Source organism: Kogia breviceps, chromosome 13 (assembly GCF_026419965.1).
Source record: "Kogia breviceps isolate mKogBre1 chromosome 13, mKogBre1 haplotype 1, whole genome shotgun sequence".
Taxonomy (NCBI): Eukaryota; Metazoa; Chordata; class Mammalia; order Artiodactyla; family Physeteridae; genus Kogia; species Kogia breviceps.
Window position 1 is genome coordinate 82698827 of NC_081322.1, and position 17515 is coordinate 82716341.

The following is a 17515-nucleotide window of genomic DNA, read 5'->3' on the forward strand; positions in this document are numbered from 1 at the left end:
CATTCTAAAACATTAGAGAGGTGTATGAGGCCGTTTGGGTAATTTTCTTACAAATCTCCCTCTCTCTCTCTCTCTCTCTCTAACTAACCCCCAAATTTTTATGTGAGAAGGAAGACTTGAGTAAAGAGAAAAATTTGCTATTCCATGTTCTTGAATAAATAGATTCAGTATTGAAATTTTTCTAAAGGCACTATTTGTTTTCCCTGAGTTTATCTGTAAGTTTAAGGTGATTCAAGTGAAAATCAGCACATTTTTAAAACTTGACATGCTAATGCTAAAATTAAAGATTGTTTTAGTTTTAAAACGTGAAGCTGATCCTAAAGTTCACGTGTAAAAATAAACCAATAAAAGATGTTATGGTAAAGTACTAACGGTATTCTGTCTAGTGGACTCCAAAGTAGCTTGGTACTAGTATGAATAGATTACTAGGATAGAATAGAGTCCAGCAATAGGCCCAAGTCCAGTATACGATAAAGGTGAATTTCAGATCAGTGGAGGAAAATGGATTATTCATTAAGTGATGTTAGGACAACCGAATGACTACAGGAAAAAAATTAAGCTGGATTCCTATATTATTTCATATACTGAAGTAAATTCCATACAGGTTGAAGATTTAAAATTTTAAGATTAAGGAAACAAAAAACCAAAAAAACTGGTTGCCTCAGGGCTGGGTGAGCCAGGGGTGAGAGGTGGGTTACAGGTACTCTTACTGCAGTACTCCTTGATATTGGGTGCCGTGTATTGCTCATTCCCAAATTTTGTTTATAATATTAATAATTAAACTATAAAATTATGCTAAGGAATAATGGGAGAAAATATTGTAAAAATAGTTTTGGAGTACGGTAGCCCCATTTTATGCAAGACACCACCCCTTGGCGTGTAGTAGGAGTGTAGGAATGTGACTGTACAATCTCCTGGGAAGGCATTTTGACAGAATCTCTCCATTCTAAGTGCACACTTGTATCAGCCCAGCAATTTTTCTTCTGGGAATTTCACATACATCTGTTGGACATGTGAGGAGAGATGTACAAGGATGTGCGCTGCAGCATTATTTACAGTAGCAAACTACTGCAAACAAGATAAATGAGCATCAGCATATGCTGTTTAGATGATGGGAAATGACTACAGTGGAATTCTGTGGAGTCGTGTAAAGAATGATGTCATCCACGCGCTGCTGCACCTCGGAGCATGTTTTAGGCTATTAAATGGAAAAACAAAAGAAAAGTGCAGAGCAGAAAGTATAATTTGGGCTCACATAATATGTTTAAAAGCAAAAAGGCTCTCTCTGCATGGCATGTTTTAAGTACATACAAGGAATTTGTTAGGAGTCATTATCTCTGAGAGAATGACTGGCATTTTAAGCTGGTGGGAATATTTTTTAAATTTCACATCTTTTTATACTATTTGAATTTTTTCTTACTGGGAACATATTACCTTTTCAGATAAAAACTAAAACAGTTTAAAATGCAGCTTGCAAAGAGATACATACAGTACAGTGTTGTTCAGGTCAGTTTGAAAAATATAAAGCATTTGTTATTTATGAATACGTTACATATTCCATTACATATGCAGTGGAAGTCTAAGATCATGCACAGGAATGAGAACAGGTTCAGAAAAGTAGTTACTTGGGGGAAGGAAAAAGAAAGGGAGTTTCTTTGTTATTGGTTGTAAAGTTCCTAAGCAAATATGGCAGACCGTTAATAAAATTCGGTTGATCCTGTCTTTTGTGCTTTCCTACATGTTTCTAAAATTTTATTATTTAAATTTTAAATTGTTTTAAATTTCTATCAGTTTTTTCAGCACCCCAATTCAATTGTTATGTGATTCCTACTGAACTGAGTAATGCTTTCTAGAAGTCACTAATACTCTCTCCTTTTTACCCCTAACATCAGGTCAGCAGTGGCAATGACCCCTGGTCAGCCTGGAATGCTTCCAAATCTGGAAACTGGGAAAGCTCGGATGGCTGGGGAGCCAAGCCCGAGGGGACTGCAGCGCAGAGAAACACCTCCAACAACTGGGACACTGCCTTTGGTCATCCCCAGGCCTACCAGGGACCAGGTGAGGAAGAGGCCTCTGCTGGTGATGGAGCCCAGCCACCCTTAAAGGGCATCGGAGTTAAAATAGGTTTAATCAAAGGAACTATTCTCAGGTGCTCTTATTCACTAATAGCAAACTTATTTTTCTGGGTCAAAATACAGGTAGTTTTAAATTATGGTCTTCAGTCCACTCTCAGGTACCTGTCAAGGAGTCACAAATGCCAGCGCTTGCAGGGGCCAGGTTCATAAAGCAGAATGACAGCGGGACCCTGTGGGGCGGGGCTGCGGAAGACGGAGGTGGGCAGCTCTGCTCTAGCCTGCGGGCCAAGAACTGAATGTGCTAAACAGCAGGAGACTTGCATGCAGGAGCCATAAAGGGCACAGGTGCCGGTTTCCAGCTCCCACTCGTGGACAGGAGCTGGGCTGCTGCAGGACCAGGAGTCGTGGGCTGGGTAGAAACGTTGAGACTAGACTGCTGACATCCGCTTCTGTAGTAACTTGGTGTGGCTCCAGGACTCTTGGCCCAGATCCTTCTAATACTTTCTATTCTCTTCTTTTTTTCGTTTTGGCATTTGTCTCTGGGCTTCTCGTGGTGGCACTCTTAGGGCGGAGATCCCAGGGCAATTTCCTGCCTAATGCTAAAGGGACTCCTCAGGCCCTCAGAGGTGGGAGACAGAGGCACAGAACAGTGGAAGAGGAAGGGAGGGAGGGAGGAAAACTGGCAGCACCTCATCTGACACAGAGATTATTGTTAGAATGTTAGGCGCCTGATGCTGGTCAGTTCCTACTTACCTCTCGTTTCTTTCTCTTTCTCCTCCACCCCCTTGTCCTTCTCTCACCTTTATTATTATTAGTGTTAAACAATTCCTTTTTAAAACTCTTATCACCCTTTTGTCCTCCCCAGTCTCTTGGCTTAAAGGGTATTTGATCTGCTTATTTGCAAGTTTATAAAGCTAGATTGATCAACCTATAGGCCTCTAGAAGGCCCTCCCTATATACAAGAGTGGTTTTTTTTTTTTTTTTTTTTTTTGCGGTACGCGGGCCTCTCACCGTTGTGGCCTCTCCCGCTGCGGAGCACAGGCTCCGGACGCGCAGGCCCAGCGGCCATGGCTCACGGGCTTAGTTGCTCCGCGGCATGTGGGATCCTCCCGGACCGGGGCACGAACCCGTGTGCCCTGCATCGGCAGGCGGACTCTCAACCACTGCGCCACCAGGGAAGCCCAAGAGTGTTTTTATAGTTGGCATTTATCTGCAGTTACTTGGACTAACAGCCCTCTTGAAGTTGTTTCTAACTTGTCTTTTGTGCTACAAGGCCGAATCTTCAGGCCCCAAAACTGCCTGACTGTAGGGCCTATACTCTTCGCATCTTTATTATAATCCTGACCGCCCCGGAAGATGAAGTCGTCCCATCTCTCTCTTGTCTTTCTTTCCCGACGCCTTCCGTGCCCGCTGCCAGCAGCCGGCGACGACGACGACTGGGACGAGGACTGGGACGAGCCCAAGTCGTCTCCTCCCTGCTTCAGGGACTCGGAGGGGGCCGAAGCGGGCGGCGCCCAGCGAGGAATCAGCCGGGCCGGCCCCTCCTCCATGAAGCTGCCGCTTAACAAGTAGGTGTAAGGGAGCTGGGGCAATGTGAACTCTCTGTAGAAACGGATACAAGATACAGAGAGGCTTTTCCTCTTTTCAGTGATCTCCAGAGTTTTGGGTGCAATTTGATCATGTTTATTTTTTATTTGGCTCTTAGCTTGGAAGCTTCCTTTAAAAAAAATTTTTTTTTTCATTGTAAAGTGAAATATATGTTCCATTTAATGATCTGTTAAATACTGTTTTTTACCTTTATTAACTCATGACATATTAAGGTTTTTATTGCTGATGTCACAGGAAAGCTAAAAATAATCATGATAGCTTCCTTTTAAACGTTTCACTGTTTATTGATCTTTTACCACGTGCCAGGCTTTGTGCAAAGCAGTTCGTGTGTATTCTCTCATGCGACCCTCATATCCCTCTTGTGGTGCGTATGATCTCTGTGTTCTCTAGGAAAATGAAGCCCAGAGAGGCTAAGTGACTGCCCAAGTTCCCACAGGCCGTAAGTGACCTAGTCGGAGTTCCAATCCAGTCCCTCAGCTTCCTGAGCACACGCTCAGCTACTGTGTTTAATGTGTTTAAGACTTTGTTTTCACTTAGATTATTCTTATATTTTTTAAAAAAATGTTTTGAACGGTCCTTGTAGAAACAGTGCTTAGCAGGAAAGCATGTGGGAAAGGGTGAATATGGACACGGCCCTGTGGAATTCCCTGGTAGAGAGTTCTGGATGAGTCTGTAGTTTACACCAGTGTAGCTTGAAGGAGATGTAGTTTGTGACTTCCATATGATTTGTCTTCAAGCACTCTTCATACAGCAGTTATATTTAAAGTAGTTTTTCTAAAATTACTCATACTTTTTCTCAGTGTTCCAAGTTCATGATTCCAAGCAGACATCAAGGAATGTTTATCTATGTCTGGAAAAAAATTGTAAACATGTTTGACATGTATCTAGATACCAGGTTTCTAGGTCTCGATGTACGTGTGTATAAGTTTAATGAGCCCTGCAAGTTCTCCTTTGTATTTAAATACCATCTGGTAATTAAATGAGTTATCTTTTAGCTCACACTTTTCCTGCATTTCTGTCCGGTTTCTTCCACTGCGTATTTTCATACTCAGTTGCATGCATAATACAGTCAGTCATTATTGCCTGTATCCTGTTTCTTAGAGTGAGATTTGAAGTTCTCAGTATGGTCTGCAGTGACGTACCTTACCCTCAGCTGTTCTTTAAACTTAAATACGAAGTATATTTAAAACCCATTTTAATATAATGTATCCCTCAGCCCCATTTTGCAAGTGAGGAAGCAGAACCGGTGAGACAAATGTGAATAGAATCTTGGAGTTTTCGTAGCTACTTCGTGAGGTTCTGCCTCACGCCACGCCTCTGGCTCCACTTCCCTGTGGTTTACACGCTGCTCCGTGCTTGCCTGCTGGCTGGCTGTATGATCGTGGGGAAGCTGGATGACCTGTTTCACACTCAACTTCTTCGTCTCTAAAGTGAAGGATTGGCTTTAATTAAAGAATTCTTTCTGCTCTAAAATTTCAGTCTAGGTTGAAAGCAAATTGAAGGAGTCCTAACATGCACCTGCACCTTTGACGCATCCCTCGCTTTCTGTGGTGCTGGGAGCCATTTAAACCCTACATATTTTTATTTAACTAGACTAATATATAAATGACTTACTTATAACAGTTGTAAAAATTTTTTTAATATTAACATTTCTCAATGGTTAATCCATTTTATATGACAGCTATATTCCAGTCATAGAGCATAAACCTTATGCTAGAAACAGAGATCAGACATTTAAGTATACTTGAGCATTACAAGAATACATCTGGATAATACTGAAAGAAAGAATTAATCAGTTGCACAGCTGTTCAGTAAGTATTAAATGCGTGCATAGTCAGCTCTAGAGTTTTGCTGTGGTCACTAAGGTACCAAAGGAAGCATGACCTGTGCTCTCTGCACTCAGAAGCTTACAGTCTAGTCAAGGAATTGTTGCTACGTGTAATGCCCCAATTTCTCCATCAGCGTTTTCTAGCAAAAGTGTAGGTTCTTTAATAAAAGCGTTCCAGGTTAGCCCATTAATTCATTAAGTGTTTAGTATATTCCCATAATTCCTCTAGGTCCTGGAAGTACAAATGCTTTCTCTAAGGTACTTCTAGTCTGCTGTGGTGTGCAAATGGATAATGGCAATTGCAGCGTGAGAAGCTGAAGAGCAAAAAGTACGCTCAGAACATTGAAGCAGCACAGAGAAAGCGCCACCTGAGGCTGTAGGGGGTACTTCCAAAGAGCTGATGACGCCCTTAGAAATCACTTTAATTTCTGAGTACGTACTAGGGTCTTTAGATTTATAGAGAGAACTCTTCATTTAAATCTTTTCATTTAATTCCCTTACCACCTTAAAGGCAGGTCACATTGGTCCCATTCTTCCCATAAGGAGACACGCTCTAAAAGTCACATAGCTGTTAAGTGTTGGACTTGAAATTCAAACCCAAGACCATCAAGCTCCTAGACACCTCTTGTACACTGTTGTACGAGCTGTGTTTTAAACCAGGTCCAGGGAAAAGAGAATGGAGGGAGGTCAGTCCAGAATGAAGGAAAAGATATGAGCCCCTGAGAACATCACATTGGCCTTTAACTTGGTACAGGAATGAAATCAGAAGTAAGACAGCTGGTTTCTGTAGAAATAAGATTTCTTTTCCTATTGTAGGTATTTTGCTTTCTGAGGATTTTTTCCTTGTTTATTAAAAAAAAAAAATTCTAAAACTTAGATTAATCTTGTCTTCTTTAGAAGTAGCGCTTTGGATGGCCATGCATTTATTCCAGCTTTTCTTCAGTTTCAGAACTTCGCTTCGGATGTAGATTTGATTTCTGGAAATAGCCAGGTTTATTATGTTTAGAGTCTCTTTACTAAGGAGACTGTTTTTTTGTGTGTGTCTCATAAACTGGCTCTGAAGGCAGTTCCCAGAGAAAATGGCACAAGTACTTAGGAACAGTGGCGGTTTCTTTGGGATAATTGTGGCCTCCCGAGGGAGAATGTTGAAAGGCCGCTTTAATGTGAATATAAAAATGCCGGCATGTGGCCTTCACCCTGTGTGGTCATCTCAAATTGATGAGCTCAGTACTTTCTACCTCTGTACCTGGGGGACGTTTTCTCGTCTGCCCTTCACTCTTCGTGCGGTGACAGAGGGTCTCAGATCAAGCAAATAGAGTGCCCATGAGTATCACACCTTCTGGAGTCAGACTGTCCTCTTACCAGATAAAGCTTAATTAAATGACTAATTGGCCATTGAACAATCTGATTACATTAGGTTTCATTTACCATAGTTTCCTAGTTCTAGTACATCTGAAAGACAGAACAAGTTCAAACTGTCGTATTAAGTAAATGTGGATGAGAGCTGTAGAATTCTTATAAGGAAAAGCATAAGACTCACAAACATTTATCCTCATGATTAGATTTCCTGGATTTGCAAAACCTGGAATGGAACAGTATTTGTTGGCCAAGCAACTAGCAAAACCCAAAGAGAAAATTCCTATCATTGTAAGTTTGTTCATTTTTTTTTTTTTTGCTTTGTTTCTGATTAAGCTCTTTTATAATACCTTAAAGCTAAGAGGGTTATTAGTCATTTGGAAAGTATTTTTAAACAAGTTTAATACTCGAAGTAAGTAACTGACAGTGTGTATTAGTATTTTAAGAGTACTAAAAATAATTGGCATGAATTAATGCCCATTATTTTATTGTTTAGATACTCTTTACTTTTACCTTTCAGACTGTTAGTAATTGAACAAACAACACCCATAGTACGTACATATTTTTAATAATTTTTCTGAAGTATCTTTTACATGCTGTTTTTCTACTAGCCATACATATTTAGCTAAAAAACCGAATTCAAATATTTAGGTTTCTGCCTTGGCGAAGTACATGCATGTTATCAGAATGAGTTGCCTTTTCCACTATGTTGGTAATAGTTTTCTTTCAATAAACCAGCTGTTGAGTTGTGATAAGGAGCTAGTACATAAAAGCTGGGAGTTACTGGCACCATTAAGTATATCTGTCTTTGAATAATAGCTTATTATATAACGTGACACAGGCTCTGTGGTTTCACCTAAATGTTGATTGCTGATAGATTTTCTATCTAAATGTTATCTAGCTGTATATTTCCAGATGAAATTCTGGCAAAGAGAACTATAGCTATCTTCTGACCCTGTTGATTTAATCCTGTAACTGTAAGTTGGGGGCAGGGCAGGAGGGCAAGCGGCCTTGAGTATAATCACCATGGACTCAAACAAGGAGGAAAGATCTGGTCTTATTCTATAACCTTTGGGTCCTGGGAAACTCGATAAAATTGCAAGAATGATATTGAATTTTTTATATTACTTGTTCCTACTTCTTTGAAAAGCTTGAAATCCTAGAAAACTCCAGAGAGAAGGGTTGCGACCCAGAGCCCTTTTATCCTTCTTCCCTCAAAGCAAACTTGGGATAATTATCTTCTGAGTGGTTAGGTTAGAGATTATTTTAGTTTTCTTCTTCAACTCCACAGAATTAAGAGCCCATGGCCCTGACCCTCAGATTCTCACAGGGGACTTTGTCATAAAGCAGGAGAGTCCTGGAACAGAGCTAAAAGACCCTCGTGTCTGAGTTGTCCCACACGTTTTAGGTGAAACTGGGCCCATAGGCAGGCTTACACGTGTGGGCTTCCCGTGTGGAAAAGGAAGCTGAGGAAAGCCATTGAGCCTTCAGAAAACCAAGAGAAAGTAGAGACCTGGTCCTTTGCCTTTAAGGTGCAGTACCCTACCCACTAGTAAAATGTGACCCTGTGGATATTGGGCCCTCGTTGATCAGAGTCGCCTCTCTTGGTCCCAGTCACTAAGGGACGTTCCCAAGAGGCCCCTCTTAAAGATTCCTGCTCTGCAGCTTTAAGAGAGTTTTCTGGATCTGGGCTCCCTCTTGGAGAATCATCATCACTTGTTGTCAGAGATCTTTAGTCCCTTATTAACATTCTCTGGGCCCCAGTTACCGTCCTGACCTAATAGCCTTGGAACTTTCATACCTCACCTCACTTTTTTCTCCTTCCACCTTTAAAAAGAATTAGAACTATATAAAGAATTAGGGTATACAGAAAATGAGAGTAAGTGTGGAAGAAGTTTGATGGCAGTTTGGCATGGCTGAGACATCCAAGTGTGTAATTTTATATTTCACAGAGCTCTTAGTCTGCAAGAGATTTGAAATTTTTAAAAACTAGCCCCTCATTACATATAACATATAAACAGCTGGACTAGAGAGAGATTGTTCCATCTCTCTAGAGGAGAGGCAGATCTGCGTCTCCCCATGGCCTGCGATGCCCACGCGGGAGCAGCAGGGCTTCTCCCATTCAGTGTGTCCTTTAAATATGACCTTAGTAGGAGCAGGGAGCATTTATGTAAATAACTTCTCAAAGAAGAGCAAAAATTACCCTCCTAAGGACTTCTAGTCCTAAAAAGAATCATTTGATGACTTACATCAATTATACTTACTATTTTTCCATGTAACAAAGTTAACTCTCCCTGCAATGTTGTGTAGGTTGGAGATTATGGCCCAATGTGGGTTTATCCTACCTCTACATTCGACTGTGTGGTAGCAGATCCCAGGAAAGGCTCCAAAATGTACGGTCTGAAGAGCTACATTGAATATCAGTTAACACCTACTGTAAGTATCCAGGTGATCAAAGCAGAATCATGCTTGCATCACTAGTAACAGTTTGCTTTTTTCTTCATTTCCTGTAGTTGGCATTGGTAACGTTTTTCTCTTTCCTTATTCTGTAGAACACTAATCGATCTGTAAACCACAGGTATAAGCACTTTGACTGGTTGTATGAGCGTCTACTCGTGAAGTTTGGGTCAGCCATTCCAATCCCTTCTCTTCCAGATAAGCAAGTCACAGGTGAGTGTGTGCGACACTGAACTCAGGACAAGTCAAAAGACTCCAGTTAGAGCACCTTAATGTAAGTCAGAAATGGCATTTTCCATACGCCAGGGGTTTGGAAACAGCAGCTAAAGATAGCCATGTACATATATATATATATATATATATATATATATATATATATATATATATATATAGTACATGTATTTGGAAGTTAACCTGAACACCTAACAAGAATACGTCATAAAATTTTCTGTTAGAGTTCCTGTATACATATGTATCTTGAATTCTGGCAAAGTCACTGTGTCTTTACTGCTACACCCTTTCCAATCATTGTGTCTTTATTGCTAACCCCTTCCTATAAAGAAATCTATGCATTTTTTAAGTGTGAAAAATGACTCTTGAAAAAATAGAAATAATCCAAATAGTCGAAAATGGAAATTAAAATGTGTGACCCAAATGATGTTAAACGCGTTACGTAGTCCAGCTGTGTCGTTTTCATTACAGGTCTGTAAACATCAGATGTAGAAGCCATAGAGCTTCTAAGTGTTAGTGCAGGAGGCCACCAAGTTCTCTACTCCATTATTCTGGTGACTATTGATATTTAAATATTTTTATTTATCATTGATTATTACCCTCTCCTTATTTATCTAAATGCCATGTTCCCCCCACTCCCCCACCCCAAGTAATCTTGTAGTGAACAATGCACCGAGCTACCAGAGCCCCTCGTAAATGTGCGGTTGGAGGGTATTTGCTCCTGTGTCTGTTCCGAGAACTGGTTTTTTCAATCTCCAGCCTGGTCTGGAAACTGGAATGTTAGTACTCAGGAGGCATGTATTTGTCGTGGAATAAAAGTTTGTAAAGAAGCTGAGCTTTACCTAGAGATTAGAAAGTTTCCATATGCAGCTGGAAAACGTTTAGAAGAATGAAACTATAAGTATAGAAAGGAAAGGGTCAAAGGTGAGAGTAAGACGTAAAAGGTTGGAGCTAGAACAGCCTCTGAGAGAAGTGCAGGGGGCACGGGCACACTCACCGGGCCCGTGAGGAGACTCGAGGAGCCCGCGGCGCAGGAAGAGCACATCCCCAGAGGCCGGGAACCGGAAGAGGGTTTAGTCCTCACTCAGCAGGAGTTGAAATACATGGTTTAGAGAGAGACTACGAATCTCACCAGCCGGATGGCAGCGCCCGCTCAGACGGTCCAGCATGCGGTGAACTTTGTCCCCACGTGCCAGGCGTCTCGTGTGCCCGGGGACGTCACACACGTGCTCTCTCAACTTAGAGACACGCACCAGCCCTCATTCAATACTAAGAAGGGATGTGAATGTGATTCCAGAGCTTGCCGTGCTCACATGATGAGATGTGGACTAACTAATCCTCGGCCAGGATTAGTAACCTTAAGATAAGAAAATTATTCTCCTTAAAACTTTATTTTATGGGCTTCCCTGGTGGCGCAGTGGTTGAGAATCCACCTGCCGATGCAGGGGACACGGGTTCGTGCCCCGGTCCGGGAGGATCCCACGTGCCGCGGAGCGGCTGGGCCCGTGAGCCACGGCCGCTGAGCCTGCGCGTCCGGAGCCTGTGCTCCGCAACGGGAGAGGCCACAACAGTGAGAGGCCCGCGTACCGCAAAAAAAAACCAAACAAACAAACAAAAAAAACAACCCAAAAAACTTGCGCTTTGCTTTGTTTTATGTTTGTGTTTCTCTGAAATTTTTTGAGGAGATGGGAACTTTGTTTTTAAAGAGCTTGTTTTGATTTTGATTTTGGGGAGAAAACTTTTCAAAACTTTCAGATTGTCGTAGCAGAATGGAGAGTGGGGGCTGCTTTGCCAGGTGGGCAGACACGTCCTCGCCCTCAGGTGGGGTGACCCCCAGGCAGTCCCTCCTGGAGCCGGGGCAGCTGAGCGGCAGCCCTGTCAGGATGGCCAGGTTGGCGTAGACGGCTGCGTCCTGCCACTCACGTGTCACCCCACCCCTGGTTCTGCGCCCGGTTCATATACTCCCTGTCCCTCCTTTCTGTCATCCTTACTGTTAAGTCACGGCTTTCTTTTTAAAAATTTAGATTTCTTCCCATGAAAACTTAAGTTCTGCCTCTCTCCACATTTTCAAATTTCAGACTGTCTCCTGAATTTTAAGCTTTCCTTTATCAACTTGATTAGCGTAATATGTTCCCCATGGTGTTTAAATAAACGGATTAATGAGCTGTCTTCGAGTCGTGGAGGTTTCTCCTATGTTTTAGGTTTTAATACATTGTTTATTCGGAATCAAATAACCCATGACTATCTTACAGCATCATAGAGTCACGGTTCTCCCATAGTAAGGTTTGTATTTTTTTTTAAAAAAAAGGTCAGGCCTGAAGCCAGGAGGATGTCATAGAAAAGCAAGGATCAGTCTGAAGAAAGTTGAGCTTTGATTCACTGACTGGGACGTGTGCCGAGGAAACTGCAAAGCCCAGGAGCCACTTTATTTCCCCCTTCTCTTGTTTGCCTCCTGCCTGAGACACCCACAGGATCATTAGTATATATGTTCCTGTCTCGTTTAAATCCTGGAGAAAAGAAAAAGGAATACCAAATAGATGATGACATGACATTTCTGTGGACTTGATAATCCATCCATGAAAAGCTTACAGCTAAGATTTTTTATTTGTTTATGGATTTTGTTCTTTGTGGAATAATAATGAATGAATCTGGTTTTATTTCTGGCTGCCAAACTGATATATTCCCATACTTAGTGAAAACCTAAGTAAGGGTCCTAGAAAATGGGAAAATGGAAATCCCTCCTCTCCCTTTTTTATTTATTTTTATGTATTTTACTGATTTTTTTTTGGGGGGGGGGCTGCATTGGATCTTCGTTGTTGCACGTGGGCTTTCTGTAGTTGTGGTGAGCGGGGGCTGCTCTTCGTTGCGGTGCGCGGGCTTCTCATTGCGGTGGCTTCTCTTGTTGCGGAGCACGGGCTCTAGGCACACAGGCTTCAGTAGTTGTGGCTCACGGGCTTAGTTGCTCTGCGGCATGTGGGATCTTCCCGGACCAGGGCTCAGACTCGTGTCCAGTGCACTGGCAGGTGGATTCTTTTCCACTGCGCCACCAGGGAAAAATCCCCTCCTCTCCCTTTTTTTAATTCTCTGGAACCTGATAGGAAATTCGTAACAAGCACAAGGTAACATCTGAAGTCACAGTTTGTAAATAAACCATCTGTGTCAGAAAAAATATCGGGAGGAATAAGAGTAATTAATTAATTCCAACCAATGAGTAGGTTATAAACTCTTGGTATAATTTACTTGCTCATAATGGGGAATTCGGTATATAGCCCTTAGGTCTATGCTGACTTACAGGGTCTTTTCTGTCCATGAGATGGGCCATCTTCTGCACAGCTTACGCTTCTGTCGTGCTTAATCTCCACCCCTAGTAAGTGTAGAATTTGAAGTGTTTTAGTATACAGGAGGGTCTAGACCCATCAAACTGTCCAATAGCCACTTTTTAGGAGTTTTTGATTTATGTGGATTTATAATACTCTTCTCATTAAAGGAAACTTGTACTTATTTGTACTTGGCAGTTTCTTAGGGAAAGTCCAGGCTGCGTTTTTTGGTTACTTATGTATAGTAAATTCACTCCTTTTGGTGTACCGTTCTAAGAGTTTTAACAGGTACCACCGCAGTCCTATCACTACCTTCAAGATACAGAAAGTTCCATCAGCTCCCCCAAATGTCCCTGTGCGGTTCCTTTATATTCAACCCCTCCCCCTAGTCCTAACCCATGGCAACACTGATCTGTTCTTTGTCTCTATAATTTTGCCTTGTCTAGAATATCATTATAAATGGAAGCATATAGTGTGTATGTCGTCAGGCTTTTGGGTCTTTTGAGTCTGGCTTCTTTCACTTAGCATAATGCATTTGAGATTCATCTCTCGTGAGTATCAGTAGTTTGTTTCTTTTCATTGCTGAATAGTACTTCACTGTATTGGCTATACCATAGTCTGCTTATCTACTCACTCTTTGAAGGATGTTTGAGTTTATAGTTTGGGCCATTTATAAGTCTGCTATAAACATTTACATATAAGTTTTTGTATAAATATAAGTTTTCATTTCTCTTGGATCAATTCCTAGGAGTGGAATGACTGGGTCATATGGTAGGTATATATTATTTAATGTTTAAGAAATTGCCAGGCTGTTTTCCAGAGTGGCTGTACCACTTTGGAATCCCTACCAGCAATGGATGGGATTGTCAGGGGCTCCACATCCTTACATGCACTTTTGATAGTGTCTGTTTATCTTTATTTTAGTAAGTATAATAGTCTAATGTAGTGGTGTTGTCTCCTCATGGTTTCAATTTGCATTTCCCTGATGACTGGTGGTGTAGAGCATCTTTGCATTTGCTTATTTCCTTTCCATAAATTTTCTCTGGTAAAGTATCTTTTCAAATCTTTTGCCCATGTTTTTATTAGGTTGTTTTCTTATCATTAAATTTTGAAACAAGATTCTTTATATATTCTGGAAACATGTCCTCTGACAAATAATGTGATTTGCGAATAATTTGTCCCAGGTGTGGCCTTTCTTTTAACAGTGTCTTTTGCATAACAACACCTTTTAATTTTAATGAAGTCCAGTGTGTCAGTTGTTTCTTTTATGGATTGTGCTTTAAGTATCATGATTAAGACACCTCTTTGCCTAACCCAAGTTTATACTGATATTTTCTTCCAAAAGTTTTGTAGCTTTAGGTCTGTGATACATTGTGAGTTAAGGTTTGTATAAGATGTGAGGTGGTAGAGGTATATGTTATAATACGTCTGGTTATCTAGTGGTTCTTGGCACTATCTGTTGAAGAGCGTACCCTTTCTTTATTGAGTTTACTTTGCATTTTGTCAAAAAATCAGTCGAACACATTTGTGTGGGTTTATTTCTGGACTCTATTCTGTTCCATTGATATATGTGTCAGTCCTTTTGCCAGCACCACACGCTCTTGATTAGTGTAGCTTTATAGTACAGTAAGTCTTGAAATCAGGTAGTGTAAAGCCTCCAACTTGGTTCTATTTCAAAATCGTTTTTGGCTATTCTTTCTCTTTTGCCTTTCCGTGTAAATTTAAGAGTCAGCATGATTATTCCTAGTCATATATCTATAAATAATCATGCTGGGATTTTACATTTATTTATTTATTTATTTATTTATTTTTGGCTGTGTTGGGTCTTCGTTTCTGTGGGAGGGCTTTCTCCAGTTGTGGCGAGCGGGGGCCACTCTTCATCGCGGTGCGCGGGCCTCTCACTATTGGCGGCCTCTCTTGTTGCGGAGCACAGGCTCCGGACGCGCAGGCTCAGTAATTGTGGTTCACGGGCCCAGTTGCTCCGTGGCCTGTGGGATCTTCCCAGATCAGGGCTCGAACTCGTGTCCCCTGCATTGGCAGGCAGATTCTCAAGCACTGTGCCACCAGGGAAACCCCCATGCTGGGATTTTTATTGGAGTTGCATTGATTCTATAGACCAGTTTTGGGAGAATTGAAAACAATGTTTAGTCTTCGAATCCAAGAACATATATATATCATATTTGATTTTCATATAGGGTTTTGGAGTTTTCAGCATACAGATTCTGTACGTGTTTTCCTAGATTAATATGTAAGAATTTCATGGGGAGGGTTCTACTGTAAGGGTGCAGCCCCAGGCCAGAACGCCACAGATTTCCACTGTTCTGGCCTGAAGTTCAGCAGTTTGGGAGCATAAACACTTCTCACATGGCTGTTTGCCTTTGGTTGATTTCCAGAGCCCTTATTTTTGTGGATTTTGTCCAGCTTTATAGTTGCTTCTGGGGACTAGGTTTAGCAGTTAGCTAAATTAGTTTTTGTTTTGTTGTTTCAAAAAAGTTGTTATTATTATTATCTTGTTTAAAAGCAAGGCATGCATGTGATGATTCTGTAACAGACTGATTTGGGTTGTTGAAGCTGTTCCCGGGTCCCACTCTGTCGAGTAATCTGGGATATATAGGGGTTTTTTTTCCCTTTTTGGGGGGGCAGGGGAGTGTGTGTGGGATTTGTTTTCATTTAGTCATTTTTTAAATTCATTAACCATTGGACAGCCTTTAAGGGGAGGAGGACAGATTGATTCCACATTCCACTTCCTAGATCTAGTTGTAGAAAGCGTGTTCCCCACCTGGCGCTCTTAGGATGGAGTGTAGTAAACGCCTCATTTAATAATATACTCCTTTTTTTTTTTTTTCTTCAACATCTTTATTGGAGTATAATTGCTTTACAACGGTGTGTTAGTTTCTGCTGTATAACAAAGTGAATCAGCTATGTGTGTACATATATCCCCATATCTCCTCCCTCTTGCTTCTCCCTCCCACCCTCCCTATCCCACCCCTCCAGGTGGTCACAAAGCACCGAGCTGATCTTCCTGTGCGGTGTGGCTGCTTTCCACTAGCTATCTATTTTACATTTGGTAGTGAATATACTCCTTTTTGAAAGTTGCCTTTCCTCTCTACCCTTGAGTAGGTCCAGTATTTGATGAAACTCATGAAAGTGGGTGGAACCTGTCTTGCCCCTCCTCTGCACTCAGCTATACAGAATTTCCATCTCCAGAAGCCTTTTAACTGATAGGGATTTTGTTCGTTAGGCTTATAAAAATTCTCATTGTTCACTTGATGTTTGGTATGTAAGGTTTGGTAAGCCAATTTTCCACTTTTAGAACAGAAATATCACCCATTAAGCTCGATTTTTACGATGGTCATTAAGTTCTGGGATCACTTTCATTTTTGCATTCATGGAAAAATTGCTTTTTCTGTTTTTCATTTAAGTAGTTTAAAAAACAAAACGGAAGAAAACTACAGTTCTGAGTTACTTTTCAGAAATATTAAATTTAAATTTGTATATCTGAGATTATGTTGCATTTAGACACATTTTTATAAATATAGAAATTTCACATGCTTTGTAAGAATTGCTTATTAATTTCCATTTTTATCACCCTTTTCTTGCCTATAAGGCTTCATATGGCCAGATAGGCACTGGCTTGTTAGTTTATAAGAAAGAGAAAAGTTTTCACATTGAGATAAAATTTTCTTTCAAATTTGTTGAGTACCTTTCCTGTGGGTCTTTGAGCATCCACTACGTTGTGTATTTTTAGGTTAGTGAAAAATTACCATGATCCATCTTTTACTGAATACCTCTCTACAAGTAGCCAGTAGCCACATAAACAGTCTTTCAGTCGGGCTAACAGATCCATCTCTGACCGAGTTGCACATCACTCTCGGCATGTCTCTTGCAGGTCGCTTTGAAGAAGAGTTTATCAAGATGCGCATGGAGAGACTTCAGGCCTGGATGACCAGGATGTGTCGTCACCCAGTAATCTCAGAAAGTGAGGTTTTCCAGCAATTTCTAAATTTCCGAGATGAAAAGGTAGGACATTTTGTTATGATAATCTTAGAGGATATTGAGAATTATCACATTCCCACCCAATTTTTTCTCTAAAAGGAGTTAAGTTGTGTTGGTTAGTTGGTTGTTTCTGAATAATAGGAAATCAGTCACAGCACGTGAGAGAAGCGCTTGCCAAAATGGTTTCCCATAACCCGGGAGTGGATTGGCCCAGTGAAGGCAGGGCCGAAGGATATGATAGAATAAGGGACTTTTTCCTAGATGCTTTTAAAAATAGGATAGACCCCAAACTGTGTAGGATATTATCAGCATGAAGTCGGGGAAATAGTGTGAATGATGTCTTATGATCACATATTGACCTTACGGTGTAAACAGTGTAATGAAGGGAAAGGTGGATTCGGAATTGAACCAGCTTTCTCAGAGCCACGCTGTTTTTCCAGTCCAGGTCCGCCTCTGCCCCCGCCCCATGGGCAGTCATTCCGCCAGTAGGTATCTGTGCTTTTTTGCAAATCAACAAGAAATTGGCTGCTTGTCACCTCACTGTTGTTATCTGCTTTGGAAATAGCCGTGTGTCCCCTTAGTCTTCTCCTGTATGGGATCATTTGTTTGGTCATGCCTGGTGTAATTTATAGGTTAGAGATCATTCC

At 41.2% G+C, this 17515-nt stretch overlaps 1 protein-coding gene across 4 annotated transcripts in view; it reads left to right on the forward strand.

Annotated features, from left to right (window-relative positions):
- SNX9 (sorting nexin 9) overlaps window positions 1–17515 on the forward strand; it is a 90499-nt gene that overhangs the window by 55522 nt on the left and 17462 nt on the right. For 2 of the 4 annotated variants that reach the window (XM_059083170.2, XM_059083168.2), the window contains 6 exons: window positions 1893–2058; window positions 3493–3643; window positions 7074–7158; window positions 9178–9303; window positions 9420–9537; window positions 16762–16892. In XM_059083170.2, the coding sequence (XP_058939153.1) occupies window positions 1893–2058; window positions 3493–3643; window positions 7074–7158; window positions 9178–9303; window positions 9420–9537; window positions 16762–16892 (777 nt within the window). The remainder of the gene's footprint in view (window positions 1–1892; window positions 2059–3492; window positions 3644–7073; window positions 7159–9177; window positions 9304–9419; window positions 9538–16761; window positions 16893–17515) is intronic. The other 2 variants (XM_067011082.1, XM_059083169.2) reach the window with 1 other exon arrangement.